This window comes from Kwoniella mangroviensis (genome assembly GCF_000507465.2).
Source record: "Kwoniella mangroviensis CBS 8507 chromosome 1 map unlocalized Ctg02, whole genome shotgun sequence".
Taxonomy (NCBI): Eukaryota; Fungi; Basidiomycota; class Tremellomycetes; order Tremellales; family Cryptococcaceae; genus Kwoniella; species Kwoniella mangrovensis.
The window spans coordinates 1,199,571-1,227,200 of record NW_027062534.1 but is presented as its reverse complement, the minus strand read 5'-3'; the positions used below and the strand labels follow the sequence as shown (position 1 = coordinate 1,227,200).

Genomic DNA, 27,630 nt, shown 5'->3' with positions numbered 1-27,630 from the left:
CCCACCTTTCTTCCTTCCCACCCTCATAAACGAAAAACAACCAAAAACACATCGCTCCCCATCGCTCATCCATATCGTATCCACCTCCTTCATTTGCGATATCACAATCTTTTAGGAATTTTAGTTAGAAGACCAGATTAGATTTTCATCATGTCCGAACTCATCGCTACCAAACGAGTTGACCTTCTCGCCCCTTACCTTGCCCTTGACCAAGGATCCAAGGTCCAAGCTGAATGTGAGTCACTCTCCCCTCTCTTCGCCACCACAGAGACGTCTTTGTCAACGACCTCCTTTTTTAACCTCCGAATGAGCGCTGATCAAATCAAACCCTATTTCCCCCATCCTCTCCTTTCACACTGTAGACATCTGGATTGACGGTGATGGAGGTCTCCGATGTAAGACCATGACCCTCGACAAAGCTCCTGCTTCCGTCGCCGACCTCAAGGAATGGAACTTTGATGGTTCTTCCACCGGTCAAGCTCCAGGTGACAACTCTGATGTTTTCCTCGTGAGTCTGGTCTATATGAGGCAATCAACACTTTATGCTGATATTGAGGGACTTTCTTAGCGACCCGTTGCCATCTTTAAAGACCCCTTCCGAGGTGGTGCCAACATTCTCGTTCTCTGTGAATGTTACGACAACGACGGTACACCCAACAAGTCCAACTACCGAGCCAACTGTAAGAAGAACATGGAATTAGCCAAGGAACACCAACCTTGGTTCGGTCTCGAGCAAGAATACACCCTCTTCGATGCCGATGGACAAGTCTTCGGTTGGCCCAAGATGGGTTTCCCAGGTCCTCAAGGTCCTTACTACTGTGGTGTTGGTGCTGGTCGAGTCTTCGCTAGAGATTTCATTGAAGCTCATTACGTGAGTACACCGCCTCTCTTTGCTTTACCCAGTATCATCCCAACTGACATTTCGTTGTCCATCAGCGAGCTTGTCTTTACGCCGGTGTCAACATCTCTGGTATCAACGCCGAAGTGATGCCCTCCCAATGGGAGTTCCAAGTTGGTCCTTGTGAGGGTATCGACATGGGTGACCACCTCTGGATGGCTCGATTCCTCTTACTCAGAATCGGTGAAGAATGGGGTATCAAAGTGAGTCTTTCAACTGAGAAATAGTACATACGGTTACAGCAGCTGATCTCTCTCTGCCCTATTAGCCATCTCTCCACCCCAAACCTCTCAAGGGAGACTGGAACGGTGCCGGTTGTCACTCCAACTACTCTACTGTCGAGATGCGAACACCTGGTAAGGGTATGGCCGCTATCGAAGACGCCATCAAGAAGCTCGAGAAGAAGCATCTTGAACACATTGCTGTCTACGGTGAAGATAACGATCAACGATTAACCGGTAAACACGAGACTGCCTCCATCACGAGCTTCTCCGCCGGTGTTGCCAACCGAGGTGCTTCCATCCGAATTCCTCGACATGTCAACGCTCAAGGTTACGGTTACCTCGAAGATCGACGACCTGCCTCCAACGTCGACCCTTACCGAGTTACCTCGATCCTCGTTGAGACTACCCTCCTTTCTTAGGTACCTTGTCGGTTCTCTCTTAAATAGTTCTTTTTTCGCTCTTTTACTTTTTATTTAGTTAGTCCTTGTGGAAATCCTCCATTACACCCGTTGTCCTAAGAAATCTGTCAATCCTTATCACCTCCGATCCCTTCTCAACTTGATATCTATCATGCCGACCAATCTCTCAAGCACCCCCTAAACCCTTCTTTTCATATATTTCTTTTTCTAGAGGAAAGAGGATGGCGGGAGGATGAGTGGGGTAGTCAGTCCGGTGCCGGTGGAAATGAACATTTTGGTTAGAGAGAGGAGCGTGAATGTAAATTAACGTTTGGTATAGTACATGATTCGTTCATGCATTTTCTGGTCTCCTAAATCATCCCAGTGCTTCTTGTAGATCAATTATCTATACCCTCATGGTGGTGACATACCTGATCATGCTAGCAGAATTACTCGTTAGATACCGATGATTACCGTTGCGAGGTGAGACCGGTGCCACAATCTGATCATTTTAGGTGTATTCAGCGTAAATGCCGACAAACGCCGACTCCGCGTGCTTAGCTTAGACACCTCGTAGTAGCTCATTCAGATGGATGATGCTACTGTATATATCAACATCCATCCATCCATCTGTATCTTCATTCCTTCTTGTTCTTCTCATCTTATTACTTTGAACCATATTCATGTCAATATAGCATCTACAAAGCTCAGTCAGAGCTGATCAGTGAGTCCACTTTCTTGTATCGCTCTCCCTGCTTTCCTTCACTATACGACACCCTCTTTCACTTCCACCTTCAAATGATTATCGACAAAGAATCGCTACTCGAGAGTTACTTCCCCCCTCAAAAGGGGATGGCAGACGACTAAATCTTATCTATACCCAAATTTATGATGTTCACTCTTCCATCCGCAAATATTGATCACTCTTCTCGTTGGAAGAGGGCTTTAGCTGATAGCGTGTGTCATGGATGATTCTGTAGTCCAACCTTTGGTTCCGATCAATCTGGAGGGGTGATATCTCTCAACAAACAGGTGAGCATCAATCTCTCTCGCTCCTCTCGCTTCATTCCATCTTTTTTTTCTATGGATTTGGTTCCCCTCCACGCCAAGGATTATACACAAAAACCATGACAAGCATATGTAGGACCCTTCGGGGATTGACTATAAAGTTTTTTTCCAACTGCTGTATGATGGCTCTCCTCTTCTTCGCTTCACTTCACATATCAATAAAAAGGGATTCACAGATGGGATAAATCACTGACACACTGTCTCTGATAGATCCAAGATGCCGCCTCAGCCGGCTCATCATCATCACTCGAGGTATTCTGCCTTCGGTTCTCATCAAACTGCCAGAGGAAAACCTGTTGATCGAAACTTGCTGGAGTGAGTTGATAAAAACAAGCTGACGCTTCAAAAGCTGACTCAATCTTTTTACGTATTTGTCAGATCCATCCCATCCATGGACAAACTCTCGTACTACGATGCTCCCGTCTCTCCTTCCTCCTCTTCTTCCACGTCATCCGACGATTCTATCGAAACTGCGCCTCGTAACATCCTTAGCAACTCGGGTAACAAGCTCAATTCCCATGCCAAATTCATGCGCCGAGGCAAGATGTACGCTTGGGCACCTCAGTACGAAGATGCCAAATCTGACAAGCTGGTCCGCAAACGATTGAAGCTATGTCTTCAGCAAATCTTACCCGAAGCCGCTACTGAGGTCGGAGCGCAACCACCTCAGAATATCATCGACGCCGAGCAGAAGAAGAAGAATCGGAAGAGGAAACGAGGGAATGAACCTGATTTTGTTCTACCTCATCTTCGAAGTCCCTCTCCACCTATGTCCACTACCAAGCTAGCACCGATGTTGGCTCTACCCCGTACCTACCTCGATATCCTGACCAGTCCATCGATGCGACATACGCTGGGTAACGACAGTATGGAGACTGGACTCCAGCGGACGGCTGGCGAGCTGTTAGAAGGTGAGAAACCACTTATGCAAGCTTTGGGTCGAACGAGAGATATCGTCAGGCTACTCCAAGCAGACGTACCTGTCGTGCCTAAGACTGAAGTACCTCAAACCAACGGTGAGGAAGATATCTCCGCCACCACGAAACCTGATCAACCTCAACCATCTACGAGAGATCCTAATTACATCCCACCTCTACCTCATATATCTGATACCGATAATTTATGGAGAGTAACCCAAGAACTGATCGGTCCTCCCGCGAATGGTAATCCCACTTCACTCCCTCCACCTAACATAACATACACAGCCACACCAGCTGAATCGATCACTCCCAACAACGCTGATCCCAATAGCAATACTAATACCACCGAACCTGAACCCGTCCCAACACCATTGCAGCGTTTATTCACCTGTCCAGATGGTATCACCCTACGATCCGTACCTAATCCTGCGCATCCTGGATTCCATTATCCCCCCGGACACAGCTTACACCCCCAGACTATCAGGTACAATTTGGATATGACGAACCAATGCAGAGCGGTTGATGATGCTTTGGAGAGGATTGGTGAACTGTTGGCGGACTGTAATGAGTATAAAGAGAGGTTGGAAGAGGCTAGAGATAGGGTCGCGGATGTAGCGAGAGTAAGGAAGAAAGTCTGGAACGTAGTCAGAGAAAGAGGTGGTTGGGAGTTGGATAGACAAGAATTAGGGAAAGATGCGTAAGGAGTTGGTTTATGTACGTACTAGATCCAGGTTGTAAGGCGATGGAAATAAATATCTAAATATATATATCTATATATCAAACGCAATCTTGTAAAATGGACGTTGTAGCGAAACATCAAAGATATGAATGAATGAACGAACATGATTATTTGCGTGAACGTATAAGTGAAAGCGTATGAGACTGCATAGCTACGAAGCAATACTATATATGCGATACAGTTCGCATCGTCATCTGTTAAAAAAACAATAATTACATAGGATATACACTGAAGTCGATACGGCAGATTAAAAACCTGTCATACGAGTGGTATCAGCTATGGCGCAATGGGGATGTCTGATGATCGGAAAGTAAACATACCATACTTTGTTCCTGCCATACGCATGTTCTTCTTGTTCTGTGCGATCCTCTCTTCCAGCTCCTCCCTCTGGGTGTAAGCGGTATTGAGCAATGAGGTAAGTTGATGCCGTTGTGAGGCGAGACCTTTGACTTGACCGATCGGCTGTGATTGGGGAGATAAGTTGAGTTAGTGTTCGTCAGGCAACCAGGTGGACATGGTACGAAGAGAAAGGAGGAACGAATGAGAATAGCGAAAAGACATTCAGAGGCAATATCTCATGACGAAGACAGTGATCTCAAGTCATAACAAGATGAAAATTACAAACCGTCCACCCAAACAAGCAGTTGAGATAGAGTCAAATGAATGGTATGAGAGAAGAAGATTATCCTCTGCAATACAGAGGAGAAAAGATGTACCCACCTTATATTCAAATTCATTCTCATTAATTTTCCTCTTCTTCATCAAACTCAGCCTTTCTTCCTCCCTCCTAGCCTCTTCTATACCTCTAATGGCATTCACTTCGACAAGATCATCCTTGAATGAACCATCGTTGAATTCCTTCCAGTGTTTACCGACTCTACCGTCATCATCTTCCTCCTCGTCTTTCTGTTGAGCGAAGAAGGAAGCGTAGTATGCTGGATCGTATGCTCTCCACTCGCCAGAGGGGAGCTGGTAATACCCCGGATAAAGGTCGTTGGGCGTCGGTGCAGGGGGTACATAGTCCGGTGCCAGTGGGGCAGAAGATATCAGAGTGGGTTTGAGGGTTGTCTTGCTGCTGCTGGAAGATGAAGTGGGGATAGACGAGGTACTTGATGATGCTGTGGAAATGTATGTTTCAGGGTACGAACGATTGAGGGCGATGGTACGAACGATGGACTCACATAAACCAAATAAATCCAACTGTTCATCATCCTTCTTCTTCTGAGCTCTCCTAGCTAAAGAAGGAGGTAACAATTGGCCTTTTCCTCCTTGTACATCATCATCATCGTCATCATCATCGTTCGTTTGGGTTTGGGAAGCTGTACTGCTTGGAATGGGTTTAGGTATGTTGATCTTTGATGTTGATGCGGAAGAAGAAGGGGGATTTGCCATTGATTTGTTCACTTTCAAGCTTGATGCTTTTGATGTTGAAGTGGATGATGAAGGGAGTTTACGTTTGGGTGGTGGTAGCATACCTAGTAAAGATGAACTAAACGAAACACAGGGTACCTAGTCAGCTTCGTTCTCATAAGGGATGCTACCATATGGCAATAGACCAGTATTATCTGATAATGATTAATGAAATTCAAAACACTCACCTTCCCTTTCCTCCCGCTATCTTAGTTTTCTTCACTTCCCTTTCCTCTCCATCCTCATCTACATCGTCCCCATTGTTCTTCGACTTCGTTTTATCGTCATCGTCCGCACCAGTCTTGGGTAAGCCCAGAGTAATCTTGACGGGTTTCCTAGCCTTCGGTATGGCAGGTTTGGCCGCCGCCAACGAAGAGGAAGAGCTGGCTATGGCGGTCGTCCGAACAGGTGGAGCAGGGGCAGCGGCAGGTCTGCTAGAAGATGATTCACCCTCTGATTCCGAGTCGGAGGCGTAATTGGCTAATAACATCTCGAATATGGTGCTTTAGGAGGTTTTATTGAAATCGAAAAGGTTGAACAAATCCAAGAGATATTTCGAATCACATCGCATCGTCTAATGACGTTGGTCTTCAGCTTGAAAGTGGCACTTTCCACTGAGACTTCAAATCACATTTTATCCATTTATCACACGATCTCGTCATCTGAGAGGGTCCTTCCATCGCTCAAGAGACGAAGGTCGATCAGCTGAACAGCATGGCATGCATAGAGAAGACTTTTGCTATGGTAAATCGGGAGAAAATCGATGATTCGTGTCGAATTTTGATCAACAGGATCTGGCATAGCCAGAAAAGTGGCCAAAAATCTTAGGGCGAGATGATGGAGCGGTCTAACATGCTGTCTTAAGGAGAAGTCTTTCGATTCTCTGCAAGCGAATAAAACATCCTCGGCAGTCCTTCGGGGCCTGGGTTCGAATCCCAGTCTCGTCACTTTTTTTGGCGTTCCGGTCGGTCTTCCTTTTTCTGCGTATTGTCAGGTATTGCCGTGCAAGCACTCACTCCTGCTATCAGCGAGTCAGGCCTATTGTCGATCCATATGTATGGTTGTGCTTGCTTAGAGGGAAGCTCGCAAATCGATGGAGATAATTCCAGGCGCCTGCACACTCAATTTGGACATCGCGGGATTGTCATTCGTCATTTCATAACATTGATAAACGACAGAATCATCATAATCAAAAGGCATCGTATCGTATCTCCAGCAAAAAGCAAGCCCGATCAACCAAATGAAGGAAAGAAAGAAGGGAAGAAGAAATAGGGGAATCTATATATACAGCAAGTTCTGTCGTGTAGTTAATATTATATTTATATATACAATAGGTAATTCGGTGATTCTCCATTTTATTCTTATATCTCTCTTTATACTAGAACACATAATTGATCCTTTTGGAGTTTTGAGGTATCGTAGAAAGACAAATAAGGTATACGGTATATGATCGAGTTGATTCGAGAGATAGAAATAGGAAATGATATATGCTAAGTACAGTTTGACGATATATGATAGGTGGTATGACAACGTTTTGGCTTGATTCGGTCTATTGGTATATGGGTTGTAATTTGCGTAGTTATGATTCCGTATATCAACTTTTGATTTAGTACTTTGAACTTGATTGGACCGAGGATGAGCGGAAGCAAGGAGGTCAATGAAGGGTGATCGACCAATGTTGATGGATTTAAAGGATCGTTGTTTTGAGCTTCGCATCGAGGGGAGACAGGATGAAAGAATATCAGATAGTCGACTAAATGCCATCGATCCAAGGTAGTGAAGAAACCGTCCGATCGATCAGACCAATCAAGCGACAAGAAACTTGTATACAATCGATGGGACAGGAAACAAAGGTCTCAAGTGAATCCTATCTCTCGAGAAACAAGGCTTTCCAGCAATGCGATATGGGAAGAAGATGATCGACAATTGCAGGTGATCTATGATAAATCGGGTAGTTTGTTGCGATCGAGTACTGAAACTTGTTGAAAAGGTCTTTCCTTCGAACATAAAGTTCGCCCTTGATTTTGTTACTTCACATTCTGACTTTTAGAGAGGAGATGGGATTCTCTACTCAATCCTACTAGGTTTTGTAATAGCAAAGTCTTTCCGTTGATTTGTCATGGAAGCTGATTTGTCGATCGGGTATATCGGTATATCGAGATTGGGATCATCTTCGAACGAACTGGGATCGAGCTTCCGATGAAGAGCTTAGAGCTCAATCCATCGTACTTGTCAACTTCGTTGGCTGAAAGAATCGTTGGTTGATACATCGATAAATGGGTCGGTTTTCCGTTTATGACAAGTAGTGCAGATGTTATTGATTGACTGTCAGATAGTCCGCAGTACGGTAGACAGACACGTAGATCCGGATGCACGTGAGGCTTCGATAACAGATCTGTAAGTCAATGTCGTAGATTTAGGTATTCGGGAGTATCATGTTTAAGAGCATTGCTAACTTCTGAGTGGATTTAACGATTGTAAGGAATTCGTAATAAGTCGATATGAGAAAGGTTTTTTGAGTCGAATGGTTCATTTCGGTTCAAAATTTTGATCTTGGTTGATAAAATGAATTTGTACTACTTTTTGATTGGTGTGGGTTGAAAATTATGACAAACCCCCATCAAGGGATGTCCAGTCATCTTGGTTGTCGCCAACATTGGTAAAATTGAAGTCCTATTGTGACAATCACCGTCAGCTATGACTGGCCCCGAACATTGCAGTGGAGATAACTCACGTCAAAGTTGAATGACCCATAATCAGCTGAATTAGGCATCTGCATACCCCCTGCAGAGAAGTCGAAGCTCTTCAAGAAATCAGCCGTGTCGTCAAATCCGAAATTGGTATCGAACGCCGGTTGCTGTTCAACAGGTTGTTGTTGCTGTTGCTGTTGTTGCTGCGGCTGCGGCTGTTGAACAACTTGTTGAGGCTGAGCGACTTGCATTTGGAGTTGCTGTTGCTGTTGCTGAGGTTGTTGCAGTTGAGTACCCGAGGCGTCAAGTCCGTTCTCCATCGGTTGGGTCTGGCCAGGGTTCACGACCGGCTCGTTCACAGGAGGAAGTTGGAAGACTTGTGATCTCGAAGAACCAGGTGCCGAACCAGGTCCAGGACCGTAATTCATTTCGCCAATAGATGGGTTATTGCTGGTAGGTGTCTGAGCGATACCGTAACCCTGGCTTGGAGTAGGCGCAGAAGGCGATTCGTCAATCTGTGAATTCGAGGCATCGGCAGTGGATGGTCTACCACCTTTAACTCCCTGTTGATTTTGCATGATTGCAGTCAGCCAAGCTGGTGGATTACCCAACGAGTTAATTGCGGATCCAGTTTTCCGTACCTTCGCATTTTTCCCTTTAGGCATTTTCTCAGTTGCGCTCTTGGGCAGTTTCTTGTTCGCTGAAGCCTTTCGCTTTCCTGATGCTCCAGTGGGTGTGGCTTCAGGCGCTTCCGCAGCAGTCTCGGTGTCAACGGTAAGGCCAGCACCAGGCTTGCCCTTCTTTCCTCGATTACCCATTGTAGGCGTTTCTTGTTGAGTGGGCATTCCGTTCATACCTACCTCGAATTGGGCGTTGTGCTGCATCGAAGGTGAGGTCATCCCCATCGGCGACTGCTCAGTCATTTGCGCCGGAGTCATTTGGGCAGGTGACATTCCAGTCATTTGAGCAGGCGAATTGGCAATGTGTTGACGGACAGCCAGCTCTTGTTGTTTCGCATACGCTGCTTGGGTCTGAGAGTACTGTCGTTGAGCTTCAAGGGACGGCCGTGGCATCTCCTGTTGCTACCCACCACGTAAGCTTGGTCTGATTTGTAGATGGGAAAACTCACCTGAGACATGCTACGTTGCTGTTGACCAGGCAGCTGAAGAATACCAGGAGCAGGCATGACAGACTTGGCCAATTCGAGTGCTTGTCTTCGGTGATCTTCCGGAGCTGGGACAGGGTTGGATCAACTTGTGTTTGACAGGTATCTCTCATACACTCACTTGGCTGTTTACCGACCATCTTAGCTTTCTTAGCGCTCTGATTGTCCATTGGAGAGCCGTCTGCACCCCGCTTTTGACCTTGAGGACTACTATTTGACGGGGATCCGACCACGCCGTTTTGCTGTTGCATCATCATTTGCGTAGGCATATGTCGAACGGTGCCACCAGGTGTAGTGACCGGCATTTGTTGATAGATTTGCTGTTGTGGATGTTGCAGTCCGGTGTTCTGAGGTTGCAAGTGGCGTTGCTGAGCATGAAGCTGTTGTTGTTGCTGGTATATACTTTGTAACTGCTCAGGCGTCATTCCTTGAGATTGACCGTTTTGATACAGCACTTGTCGCTACGGTACAATGCGTCATCAGTAAGAACTTGCTCAAAAGACAAAAGATTGAACAACTTACCCCATCTTGCATACCACTCTGCATCTCCATTCTTCGCCTGTGAGCCTCCTGTTCAGCTTGAATTTTAGCAGCTTGATCCCTCTTCATTGCTTCCACCTGTTGTAAAGTCGCTGTGACAGGTACGGGGTCATCTTGAGCATGATGAGATGGGCCCGCTTGACCACGTTGACCAGCGAAGTCCACTGACGCAGCTCTGACAGCAGCAGCGGGGTTGGCCATGGCGATACGAGCTGCAACAGCAGAAGAGGGTGTAGAAGAGGGTGTGATACCGGTGGTGGGAGCGGCGGTGTTGGGTTGAGAGGCAGTTGCTTTGTTTGCCGCATTTCTCTTCGCCAAGATTCGTTTGCTATCTTGGAAGATCACCCACCACTGTGACGATATCAGCAAAAGCTGCAATGAGACGCGAAGTGATAGCACTCACAGTATACAGATCACCCAGATCTCGGAGAGCAGACTGTCCATTTGAGGAGGTAGCTGTTTGTGGACTTTGACCGGTAGAGGCTTTGTCGTGAGGAGATGATTTCTCTTCTTTGATACGATCGTCATTGGTCTTGCTAGGTGACGACGATTCTCCTTTCTCAGGACCGAAGATGGAATCTGTCGGTGTTTGCTCATCCTTGGGCGAGGATTTCGATTGGGAAGGAGTTTCACCTTGGAGGTCAGTCGCGGAAATAGGAGCTTTGACAGGGGATCCAGTCTTGTTAGGTGATATAGTAATTGACTTGGCCTCTTCCGTGGTCTCGACAAGAGTCACATCGCCGCTGGATGTTCCATCTTTACGTGAAGGATGTGATTTGGCGATATCGGAGCTAAGAGCAGAAGCCGCGGCTCCGTATCCGGCACGTTGAAGACTAGATATCAGCTGACACTCAAATAGGCGACAACTCACTAATCCAGCAGAGCCGTATCAAACCCAATCTGAGAATCCTCATCCACTTTGGCCTTCTCTTGCGCAGCCTTGGCATCCTCCGCTTCTTTCTGGGCTACTATCAAAGCCGCTTGAGCTTGATCGACTATTCTCTGTAGCCTAGATGTTTTCTCCTCGTATCGTTGAACTCGACCAGCACGAGAATACTGGACGGGTCGGCTGAGTTGAGTAGATTGAAGTCTAGCAAATTTACTATCTGTGGGCTTGGCAGAAACAGCTGTAGGTCGAGGGTGTATGGTATTTTCGGCGAAATGAATTTGTGAACCTTCACCGTTTGTCACTGGTACAGTAGCTGAACGAAGGGGGAGGATTGTAGGGGGTGCACCGGTTGTAGCCATTGCAGAGGTGGACGCTTGCATAGGCTGACCCATAGCTGAAGGTGGTCGGATATGAGGAGGGATAGGTGAAGCGCTACGTGAAGCAGCTCGACTGACCGCCCGCTTGACAGGAGGTGGTGGGACTTGAAGGAGAGCAGGAGATTGGCCTGGACCGAGTTGAGGAGGTGGAGCGTGAGGGGGTCGAGCAGAGGGAGGTTGTGATGCTCTTTGCTGTTGTTGTTGCTGAGCGAGCTGTTGCTGACGTTGGTAATGCAACGCTTGTTGAGGAGGGAGCATCTGTTGCTGCTGTTGTTGCTGGGCATGATGCTGTTGAGCCTGCTGCTGGGCTTGCTGAGCTTGTTGTTGTTGCTGTTGCTGTTGATAGAACGCTTGCAATTGAGCTTGGCTGACCATACTAGCGGGAGGTTGTCGAGGATCGCTCATCTGTGGTTGCCACCCCATAGGTAAAGAGATTTGTCTACCTTGAGCGTCAACATAGACCGATCCATTGGCCGTGGTCATCTGCCGTATGCCCTGTTGCATCATCATCTGCTGTTGTTGTTGCAACATTTGCTGAGGGTTTTGGACCTGGGCACCAACACCGAGAGCTCGTTGCGCAGCAACTTTTCCATCTCGACCTTGTTGCTGTTGCTGATGTTGTTGCTGCATACGAAGCTGTTGCTCGATGTAGGCTCGATTTTGATCGGACATAGGCTGTTGGCCGTACTCGGGACCATTGCCATTGGCAGCGGCAGCAGCGTTCATAGCTGCCACCTGCTGTTGCATGGTTGCAGGATCCATGGCCTGATTCATGCCAGGATGCTGCATGTGGGGATTGGCGGACTGGCGGTGATCGTCAGCTGATGTCATCATCATCCACTTTGACGAGGGAAGGGAGGTCGTAGGGTACACTCACCATCGCCATCCTTGGTCCTTGCTGCATCCCGGTCAAATTCAACTCGATCGACAGTTATGGAGCGACAGAAGGTTTTGTTGAAGTGAAGCGGATGACAGAGGTTTGAGTGGATTTGATCACAGAGTATCAGGGTGATGCTGTGGGATAAGCATCCTGTCCGTCAGTATATGTTCTTGCTTTTCACACGTACACACACACAAGCAAGAAAAAACTTCTTCTCCCGACTGGAGGGTGGCATGTATCGGTACTACCCATAGCACTACCTCGTTCCCAGGCTAATTTCAAGGCATGATCGTACTCACCAGGTGACTCCGTAGTATCCAGTTCTAAGGCCTGATGATCTAGCACTGACCGACTTCGGTGACGATAGGATTATATAGTATCAGAGGTGTGATCGAGACGTAGGCAGTAGAGGGTGAAGGTGAAGAAGTAATTGGGTGAGTGTCGTCGTACAAAAGAGGATCGAGAGCAGTGTTGGTAATGAGAGGAAGAGCGAGAAAGGGTCAGCATGGGCTCATCAAAGGAAGGTTTTTCTACCGTCGATATACGATGTCCGAAAGAGGTTATAACGGTGATGAGAGTAGAAATATGAGGTAGAGAGACAAGTGGTAGTGACAATGTTGATGTATATGTAACGGAGTAACGGGAATCGGCACGGTCCGCTGGTAGGGGTTGGGGTAGGATGATAACATTGATATGATTCAACTCACGATTTGGTGGATTTGAGCTTGATAGGATGATTAGTTGCAGTGGGAACAGGTGAAAAACATGAAAGGAGGAGGATCGAATTGCCTTTTATATATGGTGAGTATATACCTCCTAGGCAATTTTATTCACTCTTGTTGTGGTTGTGTGGTTCTGAAGAGTGAGTGAGTGATGGATGAGTGAAAGGAAGGGATCAGCCGGAAAAGTGCAAGATCCTTTCGTTTTTGTTGACTGTTGGATCCTTCAGTCGATCTATCGTAGAGAGCTCATTCTGAATCTCTGTGGGTGATGCTGTGGGGGTGTGATGCTGCGGTGATGAGCTGATGGTATATCGATGTTGACAGTGGTGATAATGAGAGATTGTGGTTGTGAGAGAAGGGGAGGGGGGGTTTTCGTTTTGTCTATGTCTGGTATTTAGGCACGGCGCAACAACACTGCAAATGCGGTTTCATCCCCGCAGTGGCAAAATGTGGCACTCGATCACATCATCGCATGCTCAAGTTATCTGAGAGAAGAAAAAAACCATTCATGCATGTCATATAGTCATAGTATTTCATTATTATCTCAGATAGCAGAATAGTATATAAGAGAAGCATGAAGGAAAGATGTTTTGCTAAGCAGGTGACTGGAATGTCCGTGAGATACGAAAACGTTTTTTTTTTTTTATATACTTGTTGGGTTTTGAATTTTGTTTCTGTTTTTGTTTTTTTGTTTATGTTTCTCAACTTCGTTATCATTTCAGAATGTCCTTCCATCAAATTCCTTCTTGATCACTTCCCGAAGTATCAAAGAGATGGTTGCTCGATAGCACCAAATGGACATTCTCGAGAGATCCACTTGGCAGATACTACCTCATCGAACTCCGGTGAAAGTTCAGCCAGGTATCGATAGGGTGATCCTCCGCCACTGGTAGATCCTTCGGTTTCTCTGTCGGTACTATCACCTGTCAAACATCCCACAAACACAGTCAGACTCTGTTCAGACTGTTCCAGAGATGGGTTGACTTACCATTGGAATCGATCATCTCCTCGCCATCGTTACCATATCGATACGCATAGATGACTGAGGCAGGTGAAGGTGGAGGTGTGGCAGGTACATGCCGAACTATTATACAATAAATAACAAGAAAATCCCGATGAGTTCGAATCTCTTTCTCTACAATGATTTTCACTTGACTTACTCTTGGGGTTACCGTAGTTCAACCTTAATTCCCTTCTATCTACGACCAACCCTTGTAAACTCCATAGAGCTCTCTCGGCATCAAGAGGATAACGAAACTTTATCATGGCGGACGACCCATCATGGAGGGTTTGGATCTACACAAATCAGATCACTTAATCAGCTAAACATTCTACTGTGTATGAAGACTAGACTTTACTTACCCAATCTATTTCTCCAACCACACCGAAGACCCTCTTGAGAATCCCATGATGGATCTTGGTATTGATACCACCACAGAAAATCGCGGTATTACCCCATTGTGAGAATGGTTCAGGTCGAGGATAAAACCCACCATATTTTGGGGGTTGGAGGTACCCACGAGAGAGGGAATGGGCCATTCCGCATACTTGGGTAATGTCGAATGAGTTATATTGCATTTCGACTGGGGAGACCAATCCAAGGGGGAATGGAGTAAATTGAACAGGAATTCGGTGGAGTAAATCTTTATTTCGAGTTCGGACCATAGTGGTATTATTGGAGGTGAGAAGTAAACCCTCAGTGGGAGCAGCAGTAGGTCGAGAGTAGATCGTAGCGATATATCTAGTAGGGGTCATCTTGGCTGATGCTGATAGTATACTATAGTATGATAAATGACTATAAAATACGTTGTTTACTTTATAAATTTAGCACTTTTAAAGCGATTGGAGAATGTTGAAAGGAAGAGAATCATTTGCCGCTCAATGCATCCCAAGTCACCTTTATATATCTTACATCTCATCTTACTGCTCACTCAGAGTCAAGACTGGTACGATGGAATCAGACCAAGTAGTATTTTATGGAAATATAGTTCATCGGCGTCGTACAGAGGAGACAGGAATGACGACTCGCTCTGATAGGTAAATAATGAGTTGACCGTAGTGTATCGCCATACAATTTTTTTCTGGAAATAATGTTCATCTTATGACTCATGGTTCCTAGCCCTGTCGGTGATTCTCCGGATCTCACCGCAGTGCCAAGTGATCGTATAGGTACCTAAGGATTTGTGAATTTATGGAAATATAGTTGAAGAAACGTACTCCTCTTGCCACAGTGTCAAGATCCGAAACGGACGGAAACGTTGAACAGTGTGATAGCGCCTATCTAATCCCATGAGAGGCAAGGCTAGATGCTGTACGAGGTCTCAGATGATGTCAGCATGCATCGAAATCCAATGCATTGCAGTCTAAAGTGTTATGGTGGAATAAGGTTGGTATGTTGATTGGCATGTAGAAGTGGTTATTTTGGAATGGAATGATCCGACCCCGCTTCACAGATCAGAATATTGCCCTGAAATTCCCATGTTCGCAATGGGACCTGGCCGGATTCCCATTCAATTCCAGTTGAACCTTCTTTTTCTTCCTAGTCGAATCAATGGTATCGTTAAACACTACTTGTGCATCGTCGATCGACACTATGCACAGCATCTCTCAGCACACGAGAAGTACGACATCACTCTGTCATCAATTTGAATACTGTACAATTGTATAATGTGATGTATTGCAGTCGGCTCGGCCAAAAGCGATCGGTCCAAACACCTCACACTGTAATGCCACATCCAGTCCATCCTGTTACGCTCTTGGAATAATTAGTGCAGTGTCGGTATGTACGTACGTGCTACGGCGATACGATACAATCTTTATATTGCTTTCTTTCTAACAACATATTTACATCTCATCAATTACGACAGACAACACGAAAGACGGAAGAAATCTGTCAAAATTATCGGAGGAAGATGGATTCCTTGTAATGAGCATACTACTCTAGCGAGCGATACAGGGCTAACATCAAACCCATTTCTTCTCCGATTCAGACTCTCTACCCTTCGTGTCCGAATCCTTCTTCAACGATTCCCTGAGAGTACCCAGCGCAGCACTTAGTTTATCCAATTTCTCTCGAGCGTATTCCTTTGCCTACCATACCAACAAAAGACAAAACACGTCAGCTTATTATCCTACGACCACCCATTCACATAGTAGATTTTCAGATGATGTTGGGTAGATGGGTCACAGGGGACAGGTTCAACTCACCTTTTCATTAGCATTATCCTGTACAACCTTAGCATCACCTCTCTTTTCCTCCCATAATCTCTCCACAACCTCTCTCAAGTTGTTCATCTCTCCTTTGTAGTTATTAGAGGACGATGACATTTCTGGATTTTGGGCTTTAATTTCTTCCTGTGACAAAACTGATGATGGTGGTAGTGATGGAGTTGATTGTAATTGTTGAAAATATGTTTCCCGGGCAGCTTTCCAAGCTTCTTCTCTAGCTTGTTTACGTTCTTTCCATGATTTCCATCCCCACGCCATTTTACTGTCATCTGCAGTAGCTTGAGGCTGGATTTGAGGTGAACCAGCGTTGGTATAAATCGGAGTTTCGTGATCTACTGGTGCAGAAGGTGATGGAGGTGATTGATATCGTTGATTCCATCGGCAATGACCTCTTCCCCATTCATGTTGACCAGGCGAACCTGAAGGTAAAGTGTTGTTGGAAGAGGAAGAGGATTCGATCATTCGTCTTTCGTACTCCCTTCCATGTTCTTTGGCTTTAAAATACCAGGCAGTACCACCGATACCTAACAGTAACTATAATCATACATCAACAACAGTCTCACCTCAAGGGTGGTAAATTGATGGGAAGCGGAGGGGAGATGTGATGACTTACGAAGATTAACCTCCCTCCAGGTCTTCTTCCCCATCTTCTACCATATCTACCATATCCATCGTAATAATGATGATGATATCCTCCCCAAGGTCCTCGGGGAGGTATACCGCCAGCAGCGCCAGAAGCCAGATGAACAGCAGCTCCTTCAGCGGCACCAACAGCAGCTTCGGCAGCCGCCGGAGGGGGAGGTGGTGCAGCCCAGGCGAATCTAGAATAGTCGAGAGGTGATCCCCACCAATATCTACCGTGGTTTAATGGTTGACTAGGAAGCATGTCGATGGGAAGTGGTTATCAATTATATGTGCGGATAAGAACTTGTTATTGCGGTTGTCGTATGGATGTGATGTTGGAAGGAGAATACCCTTGACATGCACAGCCTGTCGACTTTATATACCTTTCAACCAGGTGTTCATGACCGACCTAGACTCTAAACGTAGACGTAATTGTCCTATCATTAGATTCATCCGCCGACGAGCTTGCATCATATCCCATTGGTTTGTTCTAGGATGGAGTGTGGGTTTGCTTCGGGTTTCGAAGCGACACGGTGATATTGACGCATATCCGTATGTTCGGCTCTGCATCTGTACTCGCAATATGTGCATTTGACTTGACATTTGGTATCGCGAGCCGAAGGGATGATCAGTTTTGCCGGACTATCAACGTAATCAAACTCCTATCCCCTTCCTATCCTCGGTTTTCAAGTTTATCACCGAGCATATCCATGTGATCATATGTCACTAATTGGTACGCTCATATATATAGAATACTGTCTATAAACCTCCACGTGTCCTTGCTCATCCTGTGTCATAGACATCTCTAGCATGAACATCAACCAGACGTGAAGCTGGCAGTCACATATACATATCATCTTTCATGCTTGGCTAGATCAGACCTGCACCAAATACATAACAGAGGACAGGACACCAGCACCCAAGCTATTTACTCGATCAATCTACCCAGTCCATTGCGAACGGAACACAATCACCATGCCGACCAAACAACCTCAGACCCAATCTCCAGCACAGTCTTCCGCAGCGTTACAGTCATCTTTCCAAACGCTCTTGGACAACTATCAAACGACCATACCAGCCCGAGTGAAGCTTATCGACTCGTTCCTGCTATTTATCTTCATAAGTGGGGTATTGCAGTTCGCATATAGGGTGTTGATCACCAGTTATCCCTTTTACGCTTTTGCCGGAGGGTGAGTGAAGGTCGTTACTGTACTGCTCTGACAGTCCTCACGAGAAGAAAAGATCAGATATACTGATTGATATCCCCTGATCCATTAGCTTCGGATCGACAGTAGGTCAGTTTGTATTATTAGCTGGACTAAGAGCACAGGTGGCTCCAGGCCGAGATGGGGAATTTAAAGAGGTTTCTCAAGAGAGGTGAGTTGAAATGTACTCAAATACAAATATCCTTCGTACATTCTCTCTTTCTTCCTATGAATGACCTACATGTAGGAATCATCGTCCTTCCATGACGCAGATTTATAGAGATACTTTCGCTGATGGTGCTACTACTTTATACTCCAAAGAGCATTTGCAGATTTTTGCGCAGCATCAGTCATCCTACATCTTTTCGCTTTCAACTTCTTGGGATAGGAAGAGACAAAGAGGAAAATAATACTGTAGACACTTATGGATCAGATGAAAAAGGCTTCACGATGGATACCGAATAATTGCATTCACCCAAAAGGATTTTGACGATTCAACGAATATATATATATATATATAGAATATCATGCATGTATATATAGGTATATATATATATAGAATATCATGCATGTATATATAGGTATATCAGAACGTGCAAGGTATAAGTTTAGCATCTGTTCATATACTAGTCGGTTATTCTGCTTTTCCCACTTTCTGTTTCTGGTCTACTTCGGTCGGATTCTGCTTTTGTTGTTATTTCGACCTCTTCACTCCCTTCTCTACTTCTTTCTCCAATTCGTCGTATAATGCCTTAGCAAGAGCGGGATCAGAAAGAACTGGCGGTAGACTAAGACCCAACGATGGAATCAGCATCGAGCTGATTCCAACGACAGCATACTGTGTGAGATAATTGAGAAACGAGTATAAGCTTACTCAACAACAGCACAGTCTCTGACCACGTCACCACCAGCAATTCCACTCCTGCGTTGGTCTACTACTTCTTTACCTTGATCTGCAACTTTCGGAGTATCATCTATCTCGCCTTGTCTGACAGGAGCAGAGAGGGCGAATAGGATCGATTGGACTGATGATATCGGTGAGGGTGTGATGAGTAGAATTAGAGGATAGAAAAGGATCCATCTATAATGAAAACCCAAGAATGAAGAAACACATAAGTCATCAGCTCCGTGGATGCTTGAGCTAGATTGATCACATGGTCAACTCACGATATTCTACTCAACCACGAGCTCACCAAACTACCTTTCAAGACCTCATCCCTCGCCCACGGCATAATCACACTAACAGCCTTGACATTACTTCTCACATCTTTATCTCTCACTTTCAGATTCTCCTCTGGTTTATCAGGATTGGGGATCGGTTTTATCTTTCCTCTCTGAGCAGCTTCTAACGTATCTAAAATCAACTGGAAGTGCTTGAACAACAACAATGAATTGAGGTTCCTTCGTCCAGTCGAGTTTACCAAATCGTCTTTCCTAATTCCCCTCTTCTTCTTACTTTGTGTATCTTCCACAGTGATATCCATTAAACTAGGTAAGGCAGCAGACCAAGTGGGAGATATCAATTGAACCACCCTTATATCCCTCTCGGCAGGCGAACGAAGTAAAGTAGGTAAGAGTGAAGTCAAAAAATGGAATTTGAATTCATCATTACCCCATTCTCCATCTTTAGGTTTAACGAATGACGAAGGTGTCACCTCCCATCCTTTCCCAAGGATAATCGAATCGATCCGCCTTCCACCTTCGCCTACCATCTGGACAGGTGCCGATCCCCACTGACGCATGAAGGCTGTGATTGTCTCTGGAGTCGGAGGGAGGGGTTCGCAGTGAAGTTGAGCGGCTGGGTTGGAGGACGTAGCTGAAAGACGGATCGTGTGAAGGATGGTCAATAGTGATTCGGGTAAAGGGGATGGAAGAGGTGGTAAGTATAGGATCTGAGGTGGGGAAGGGAGATGTAGCAGGGTGTCGATCAGTGTAAGGATAGTTGGTGTGGGTGGTGCCTATGATGAATGATCATATTGTGAAAGAAATGGAGCGCTGGATCAGTATGAGCATCAATTTGGCCAAGAGGAAAAAGGCGACTATCACTCACAACAACCAAGATCATCTTCCCTTTCCAGTCTCTCTCCCACGTACATTTCCTACCTCCCGCCCAAGCTTTCACGGATATCACTAAAGCGAAGATGAAAGCTCCGAACATGAGTTGGGAAATCGAAATGTTGCCGAAAGCAGAAGCGAGCGAGTGAACCGGCATGATGATCAACGACTCTGTAATCTCAGCAGAATCCTACACCGCTTTCCCCAACGATGATCAATGTTTTCTGCGTCTTCGGTGCGTCTTGCTCGTCGGCGTCCGAGTGTCTCGTATAGGATTGATACAGTATGAGGTCGACGATCCGAGTGGGTTCACTGTAATGTACGAGAATGCCAGAGAATCAGAACGCTAGATCTCAAAACACGTAAACGTGAATTGAACCGGTAAGTTCAACTCAAAAGATACCGACGGCTAAGTTATCAAATCTCAGAAACCAAAAAAATCTTGCGCCGCATCCCACATCGCATCCATCAAACACACCTTCCAAATCTTTTCCAATCTTCTCTTGTCGATAGATCCACAGAGACACAGTCACACTCACTTCCAGTCTCCAGACGAAGTCCCTCCCTCCAACTTCTGTGTCCTTTCTCTGCATTGACCCAAAAAGCGAAAGCGTCGTTGACAGCTTCGCTACGCGCAACTAGCAAAAACGTATGACGAGACTGGGATTCGAACCCAGGCCCCGAAGGACTGCCGAGGATGATTAGCTTTAAGGGAAATCTTCTCCTTAAGACAGCATGTTAGACCGCTCCATCATCTCGCCTTGATTTTTTTTCCAGTTTTGGCGTTTCATCATTTCAGATGGCTGGATCTAGAAGAATGACGGAGTTGGGTGTTCTGGGGATGCAGACATCATGTCAGCGTTGCATTGGATGAGGAGAATAGGGAGGGTTGGATAGACATACGACACGAGGTGTTCGGGGTTAACGGAGGATCGGAAGGGAGACATTCCTGGGATAAGAGTGAGCTAGTGATGGGATTTGCAGGAGGACAAGTACTCACTGTAGGTAGATTCGAATTTGACCGGGTATCGAGCGTATTCGAATATAGTGGTAACGAGTTATTGGGTCGATTGAAAGATTTGTTGCGAAAGAGAAACAGAGGGAGAGGAATGAAGATCTGCTGATACGGTCAAGATATATATAATCTGCGTGTGGTCAATACAAATTTTGTTTTCTGATGGACTTGTTTGATCTTGATGGCATTTCATCCCTGAATTAATCATGTTCACGGAGATCAAAAGAAAACGGGGTGATATGAATCATCACCACTTCAAGAGTAGATGAAGGAGGGGGAAAGATAAGAGAGCGATGAATGGAAAACGTACCCTGACGTTGTGTGTGTGTGTGTGCATCTCTGCTTCTTTATGAATTGTCTTTTCCAAGTTCAGGCGTCAGAAGAGGAATACAGGCTAGAATATTCTGAAGGATCACATAGATGGTCCAGAGCTATCAGTATACTCGAAACGAAGTCATGACTCATTCCCTGTACTTGAGACACTAGAGATCACTTCCGTGTATGGCGACATGAATGAAGTTCATCAGGACATATAAGAACTACGATGATTGCTTCAGTATCGACTGATTGATATTACTTGGATTTCCCTTTCGCTTCTCATTGCTTCTTTGGTGCTGCTTTTAAACCCGAATGATCCACTATAAACGTCCCATTCGTCTGGACTTTAGCATATTCGCCAATATCCACCCACCTAAAAGATCATTACACAAGACATTAGCGACTAATCTCAGGTACCACACTCTGAATTGATGGACTGAGGACACTTACCCATCATTTTCACCTCTTTGTCCCCTATCAACCCTGTCCAAAACACTTGGTCCTCTAATCCAGATCCTACCCTTGATCGGTTCGTTCCCTCCTTCCTCCTTATGTCCTTCATCCACTCTATCTCCCTTCAATACAACTTCAACATTCGATGCTGGTGGTCCGGAGTGTACGATCTCCTTTTCACCCGTGGACGTCTTATTCTCCCACATATCAACTTCCTTCAATATGTGTCCCACACCGGGAGATTGCAAGTCGTAGAAATGAGTGACGAATACTGGTCCGGTAGAGTACGGCGAGGGGTGAAGTCGGGTCAAAGGTAGAGAGAGTAGTAGGTGAGATGCACCCAATGCATCAGGTGGTGGAGCATCTACATGAATAAAATCATCAGGAATGGTGATTGAGCACGAAGCTGTTTATGTCGCACGAAAGCACTCACCTCCAACTAAGATAACACCCCTTAATCTCTGACCTGCTATACCACCTAAGACATTCTCCCTCATACCCGACCACAATACCCTATCCCACAGACTATCCCTGTCTATATGTCCCGCTCTGATTGAATGACCTTTATGTCTCGCAGCGAGAGTAGCGAAAGGGTGGGAAGTGAATGTGTATTGGAGTCGATTGAGAAGTGCGTGATGATGCTTGGGTGAGCTGTATATTTACCTCGAGATGAGCATCTACTGTGTCAAGCCAAGAGCTACCAGGATTTTCTCACATGAACAAAATGGTCGGTTTAGGTAGACCTTTCTCGTTATCTGCCAATACCTCCAATTCGGACGCATGATCCACTTCCTCCGGGTTCCAGGTGGGTTCGTGGTTTCCTATCAATCTGAAGCTTGCACCTGTCACCAGAACAGCAAAGTTAGCCGTGTTAATTCAAGGTGGGTCGCGGAGCTCGTGATTGATCATGATCATAAGGTAGTAGTCTATCGCTCACCAGTCCATACACTTGCAAGAGCAATAGTCATCCCCAGCGGAGTAGTCAACGGGACAGCACTTGCGACTGTATCATGCAGTGCTGCAGAGGGTCTTTTGTCCGCTGGGAAAAGCGAAAGCAGAGATGCTATTCCAGCAGTGACATTCTAACAATACAAACAAGCTCAATCAGCTTTTCTGTCCTTTTGCCGAGCTGGAGACAACAGAGTAGGTAGGAAAACCTAAGTCTTACTCACTATATGAGTAACCTTCGTAATTACGTTTTCATCACCTTGTTCAGAGTAATAATAACTATGAACATCCGAGTACGCATTCTCAGTTGTATCGTCGACTTGAGTCTGAGCTTCAGGAGATTCAGCAACCTCCCATATTTCTTCCCAATACTTCACATTGATCCCTTTCGATTTAGCTTGACCAACGACTTTTTCGCTCTTCTTTTGTGGATCTCCTACAAGGAGTATACCGACCGAGGAAGATCCTCGACATTCATATATCTCTTCGATAACATCTTCCAAGAGACTAACGTAGGTTACCACTATACCACCTGCAGGATGGGCAGTAGATTTCAAAGACGAGCTGAGTAGTTTTGGTGTAGGGAGGATCACCAATGGCCTGTCCTTTGTAGATGCGATGGAAAGTAATAACAGTGGAAGTGAGGTAGAAGGTGAAGGAGGCAGTAAGCTGATGATTGATGACAGGAGGGGTAAGTCGGGAAAGAGTAGTGATAGACCGATAGGGATTAATCGTATGATTTCTGATAGCCCTTCATCTGTAATCTGCAAAAGCAAATTGAAAATCAGCTTGTCTCAGTCTAATGAAAGATCAGTAGCTGATCTTACAGGCACATCAAGTATCCATCTTTGTTTTGTCCGATCCGTAATCTTAGGTCCATTCACAACGTCTGAAACGACTTTAACTGAATTTGCAGGTCTTACCGTCAACTATACCGATTATCTCAATATCAGCATCGTAACAAGTCACCTCAAACCAATATTCTTTGTAGAAAAACGTACAGGTGCACCTTGACCTGTAGCCCACGATCTATAAATCCCAGTCTCGCCGCTCTTCCTCACCGATGATACCTCGCTCTGTTTTCCTAGAAGGAGAGGATGAACGAGTGGTTGGGGAGTAGAGAAGAATCGATGGTAGATTGCTAGTGTCGCTAGGAGGAAGAGCAGGATGACGGTGAGATTGTCGATTTCAAAGTCCATCATAGACTATCTGATCTTGTGGTGCAGAGCGTTCGCTTGGATGGAGTCAACGATGGAATGGATGTCGACCCGTTGAGTATGATTTGGATGATTGATGGTCGTCGAAATTTAATCGGTCTCGTGAAATGTTGTCCGAGCGTCGTTGAGGTATGATCGTCTCCGACTTTGAAAGATAGTCACCCACTTGTACAATATCAGTATCCTACCTACTTTCTTTTAAGTGTAGAATGAGTGTTGAACGACAAAGACAGACGACGGTGGCTGCATATGAGATCAACTTATATGCAGCAGTCCAGTGGTCAATTAGTGGTCAATGAGTGGTACGCGTATTTCGCCTATCTTCGTACTATGCATGCTATGAGTGAGAGTGGAGGCAAGTCAACGTAATACCTCTCAGCTGATTTGAACGATTGGACAAAACGATTTGTTTGATTTCCTTTTCTACGAGTATGCATAACATACCTTCTGCATTACCACATATCAAGATGAGCACCTCCGAGCATACAGATGTGTATACCAATCATCCAGACGAGTACTATCCAGGTAGTGAGTCACCTCGAACCATGGGGAACACGTTGAGTGATGTTGAGTGAACCTTGAACCTTTCATTTCGAATTTGTCAGTCCGTCAGAGATCAAGACCTGGTGAAGCGCCCAAAGAAGAGATATACGATAAGACGAAAGATGCGTGAGTCTATCGACATCTACTTCTGCTCTCCTGCCGATATTCGTATTCACATCCAGCTAACTTGGCTACATGACAATGTACAGGTATGGCAACGTCGTGACAGACAAACCCGCCAACCGAGCCATCCTAGCCTCACAGCGCCGTAGGTTGGAACACGAATCGAAGCTCAAAGCGCAGCGTAGCCGCCAGGAAAAGAAGGAGCAGGATGAACGAGGGACTCGCAACAATCAATCAAAGTCGACATTCCGAAGCATATTACCTATCATCCTCTTCTTACCATTATTATCCCATTTTCTCACCAAGTCATACACTTTCGGTTTATCTCCCTACTTCCTTCCACCCCTGAGGAACTACTGGAACGAATTTCCCCTGAATCCATACAAGATTCAACTTAGGACGTTCACTCCCCAGGAGCTGGTCTTGTATGATGGGTCAAGGGATGATCGACCGGTTTATCTGGCGATAGACGGTGTGGTATTCGATGTTAGCGCGAATAGGAGGATATATGGGAAAGGGGGCAGTTACAACATGATGTGAGTATTTGACTTGCACTCCCTTTACCCCATCGCCTCCATGTATGGGGTGAAGGATGGTATTCCGATGGTAATGCTTATGATGTCGCTGTTGTCGTAGGGCCGGAAGAGACGCTTCAAGAGCATTTACGACGGGATGTTTCGAGACTCATCTTACTCACGATACAAGGGGATTGAACGAGGCTGAACAAGCGGTGAGTTATGAGTTATACTCCAATATAGTGTAAAATTCTGACTTGCTGTATTATAGTCATTACAACATTGGAGATCTTTCTTCATGAATCACGAGAAATACCATAAGATAGGATATGTCCTCAACCCGCCTCTCACAGATCAAGATCCGATTCCTGAACCTTGTCGAGTGGCCGAACCAGATGCAGGAAAGGATGCAGGTCAACATGCACCAGGTGAACAAGCTGCTAAGAAAGGTAAACATAGGCCTGGACCTGTACAATAACTATGATGCCATATTCGTTCTACGACCGTGATGTGTGATATGTATATACATACAAAAAATAATTATTCTTGATAAGTTGTTCTATCGCTTCCTACCTGGTGGTGGTGGCGGTGGTAAACTGAACAAACCGCCTCCCCCGCCTCCCCCGCCTCCCCCTCCTCCGGAAGAGGTAGACGAAGGTGTAGATTTCTTATTTTCCCTTCCTGGTATATTAATCTTGAAAGTCTGTCCTTCCTTCAGCGAGTAATCTTTGGGCGGTGCAGCCGGTTTGGAAGGCTCCGAAGTGTTGTTGGCGGATGAAGAAGGGGTGGATGATCGTTTGGCTACTGATTGAAGGGCGACCTAGGGAAGCCATGAGTAGTATCAGCATCGACATCTTGAACTGGGAGGGATGACTGAATACATGAGAGGCACAGGGGAGCGGTGGGGTCTTTATGCAGATAAGAAGAGAAGTAGAGTAACATCCACTCACCTGGAAATCAAATGCCTCTCCTCTTTCCTGGAAACCCATACCTATATATGCTCTCTTCCCTCCCTCACCTTCTACTCTCAATACGAAGTACCTCGAGCTATCCAGAACAGGCTGCACCTGAGACCACGGGGAGACATAGTTGACTTGAGCGAAAAGTTCACCTGTACTTGAATCCTAAACGCTTGGTTCAGCTCATGTCAGATAAGGTAAAAGGGATAGTAATTTGACCCACCTCAAGACGTATATCACACCTTGTGCCTATCTCCAACACCCTCAATCTACCTTTCCACAAGAATGCTTCTACGTTCCAATCGGCTGCTTTGTATCCTGAGGCAGACGTTCGAGGGGGTACTTGGTAGACTGTCTCCCGTTTATACGGTTAGCGTAAGAGTTCACCGTTGTGCTGGGCTATGAGGGATACTCACCCATCACCTCCCTCGAGACGAAGAGGACCGACTCGATCTCATCTGATAGGAAATCCATATCGGTTGTATGGTCTCTGGTCCAATGGTGTGTGTTGAGTCGTATATCGTATATCGAGGTTTAGATAGCTTTTGTCTACTTTGTCTGGTGCGGGGTAACAGGCGTATTCCACGCGTCACACTCGTGCCTTGTTGTGCCACTTAACAGGGATGGACAAATATAGTCGAGTGGCAAATCAGTCCGGATTCCCATCCCAAGGAGGGGTATGACGACATCTCGCTCCCCTGCATTCCTTTGACCGCAATTCTCTCTCGGAGTCCACTGGCAGCGAGAGTGACAAACACGCCATCGTCCAAGAGGCATATATATACAACAAGAAAAATCAACTCACGTTTTTACTCTTTCCTTCCTTCATTATGACATCGATCAATCAAATCAACATGACCGGAGACAAGAACGAACAAGAACAAAGTGAGTACGATCCCATCAGTTCCCACCGTTCACTCACTACACTTCATGACCTAGAGCCATCATCATCCTGTCATGGTATCTTTCTTGCCACTAACATTATGTATCTCTTCACTGAACAGGCTTCAACATCCTCCCTCACCCTGCGAAATCCAACAACCCTGCAGATCTCAACTCCGAGCCTGCCGAACATGGTGGACTCCAAAGTGCGTCCTACAACGCTTACAATGCCAAGGGTCCTCACATCCCAAGTCATGAGATTCAACAGGGATTAGAGAAGCCCAAGACCAGGGAAGAGGTAAGTCGGATTTTCATTCTTCCAACTCAACTCAATTCAACTCATCTTAATCTCATTCGATATCTTTCATTCCCTATGATGCGCCTTTCCTCGTCATATCTGTTTCTTTGGGTAATCGCTGTCGCTAATCTCCTTTACATGTTCACAGTTAAAAGCCGAAGCTGAAAAACTCAACTCATAATCTCCCCATGTATTCCTTTCCAAATCTCAAGTAGTTGTACCAAGTCCAAAGCAGATGATATGTCATGCAATGAATGCTACGTAAAGACGATATGAATTGAGCTACCAATCACAAGTCCGTCTCAATTGTCCCTCTAGCTGGTACAC

At 45.7% G+C, this 27,630-nt stretch overlaps 12 protein-coding genes across 12 annotated transcripts; 5 read left to right on the top strand and 7 right to left on the bottom strand.

Annotated features, from left to right (window-relative positions):
* Positions 1–150: 150 nt before the first annotated feature.
* I203_105567 (glutamine synthetase) lies at positions 151–1,541 on the top strand (the record flags this gene model as incomplete). The annotated part of the gene is made up of 5 exons (XM_019144724.1): positions 151–235; positions 363–508; positions 569–871; positions 937–1,101; positions 1,167–1,541. The coding sequence occupies 5 exons, from the start codon at positions 151–153 to the stop codon at positions 1,539–1,541; spliced, it is 1,074 nt and encodes a 357-aa protein (XP_019006059.1).
* Positions 1,542–2,805: 1,264 nt separating this feature from the next.
* On the top strand, positions 2,806–4,209 carry I203_105566 (uncharacterized protein; the record flags this gene model as incomplete). The annotated part of the gene is made up of 2 exons (XM_019144723.1): positions 2,806–2,903; positions 2,967–4,209. 2 exons carry the CDS (start codon positions 2,806–2,808, stop codon positions 4,207–4,209), a joined length of 1,341 nt encoding a protein of 446 aa, XP_019006058.1.
* Positions 4,210–4,523: 314 nt separating this feature from the next.
* Positions 4,524–6,147, bottom strand: I203_105565 (uncharacterized protein; the record flags this gene model as incomplete). Its single annotated transcript, XM_019144722.1, has 4 exons — positions 4,524–4,709; positions 4,968–5,365; positions 5,429–5,736; positions 5,846–6,147. The coding sequence occupies 4 exons, from the start codon at positions 6,145–6,147 to the stop codon at positions 4,524–4,526; spliced, it is 1,194 nt and encodes a 397-aa protein (XP_019006057.1).
* A 2,114-nt stretch (positions 6,148–8,261) lies between these two features.
* Positions 8,262–12,222, bottom strand: I203_105564 (uncharacterized protein; the record flags this gene model as incomplete). Its single annotated transcript, XM_065517801.1, has 9 exons — positions 8,262–8,330; positions 8,392–8,910; positions 8,989–9,429; positions 9,477–9,580; positions 9,634–9,973; positions 10,035–10,403; positions 10,456–10,843; positions 10,924–12,122; positions 12,196–12,222. 9 exons carry the CDS (start codon positions 12,220–12,222, stop codon positions 8,262–8,264), a joined length of 3,456 nt encoding a protein of 1,151 aa, XP_065373105.1.
* Positions 12,223–13,685: 1,463 nt separating this feature from the next.
* I203_105563 (uncharacterized protein) lies at positions 13,686–14,675 on the bottom strand (the record flags this gene model as incomplete). The annotated part of the gene is made up of 4 exons (XM_019144720.1): positions 13,686–13,843; positions 13,909–14,004; positions 14,081–14,216; positions 14,283–14,675. 4 exons carry the CDS (start codon positions 14,673–14,675, stop codon positions 13,686–13,688), a joined length of 783 nt encoding a protein of 260 aa, XP_019006055.1.
* Positions 14,676–15,884: 1,209 nt separating this feature from the next.
* I203_105562 (uncharacterized protein) lies at positions 15,885–17,034 on the bottom strand (the record flags this gene model as incomplete). The annotated part of the gene is made up of 3 exons (XM_019144719.1): positions 15,885–16,010; positions 16,128–16,682; positions 16,762–17,034. 3 exons carry the CDS (start codon positions 17,032–17,034, stop codon positions 15,885–15,887), a joined length of 954 nt encoding a protein of 317 aa, XP_019006054.1.
* Positions 17,035–17,747: 713 nt separating this feature from the next.
* Positions 17,748–18,365, top strand: I203_105561 (uncharacterized protein; the record flags this gene model as incomplete). Its single annotated transcript, XM_019144718.2, has 3 exons — positions 17,748–17,962; positions 18,051–18,149; positions 18,299–18,365. The coding sequence occupies 3 exons, from the start codon at positions 17,748–17,750 to the stop codon at positions 18,363–18,365; spliced, it is 381 nt and encodes a 126-aa protein (XP_019006053.2).
* A 306-nt stretch (positions 18,366–18,671) lies between these two features.
* Positions 18,672–20,189, bottom strand: I203_105560 (uncharacterized protein; the record flags this gene model as incomplete). The annotated part of the gene is made up of 4 exons (XM_019144717.1): positions 18,672–18,765; positions 18,852–19,058; positions 19,145–19,935; positions 20,028–20,189. 4 exons carry the CDS (start codon positions 20,187–20,189, stop codon positions 18,672–18,674), a joined length of 1,254 nt encoding a protein of 417 aa, XP_019006052.1.
* A 1,455-nt stretch (positions 20,190–21,644) lies between these two features.
* On the bottom strand, positions 21,645–23,968 carry I203_105559 (uncharacterized protein; the record flags this gene model as incomplete). The annotated part of the gene is made up of 8 exons (XM_019144716.1): positions 21,645–21,738; positions 21,816–22,182; positions 22,252–22,469; positions 22,534–22,660; positions 22,756–22,900; positions 22,991–23,530; positions 23,594–23,695; positions 23,768–23,968. 8 exons carry the CDS (start codon positions 23,966–23,968, stop codon positions 21,645–21,647), a joined length of 1,794 nt encoding a protein of 597 aa, XP_019006051.1.
* A 482-nt stretch (positions 23,969–24,450) lies between these two features.
* Positions 24,451–25,642, top strand: I203_105558 (uncharacterized protein; the record flags this gene model as incomplete). Its single annotated transcript, XM_019144715.2, has 5 exons — positions 24,451–24,511; positions 24,589–24,652; positions 24,736–25,185; positions 25,286–25,379; positions 25,436–25,642. The coding sequence occupies 5 exons, from the start codon at positions 24,451–24,453 to the stop codon at positions 25,640–25,642; spliced, it is 876 nt and encodes a 291-aa protein (XP_019006050.2).
* Positions 25,643–25,723: 81 nt separating this feature from the next.
* Positions 25,724–26,597, bottom strand: I203_105557 (uncharacterized protein; the record flags this gene model as incomplete). Its single annotated transcript, XM_019144714.1, has 4 exons — positions 25,724–25,984; positions 26,115–26,288; positions 26,347–26,474; positions 26,540–26,597. The coding sequence occupies 4 exons, from the start codon at positions 26,595–26,597 to the stop codon at positions 25,724–25,726; spliced, it is 621 nt and encodes a 206-aa protein (XP_019006049.1).
* A 380-nt stretch (positions 26,598–26,977) lies between these two features.
* On the top strand, positions 26,978–27,484 carry I203_105556 (uncharacterized protein; the record flags this gene model as incomplete). Its single annotated transcript, XM_019144713.1, has 3 exons — positions 26,978–27,008; positions 27,128–27,303; positions 27,452–27,484. 3 exons carry the CDS (start codon positions 26,978–26,980, stop codon positions 27,482–27,484), a joined length of 240 nt encoding a protein of 79 aa, XP_019006048.1.
* Between the last annotated feature and the right edge of the window lie 146 nt (positions 27,485–27,630).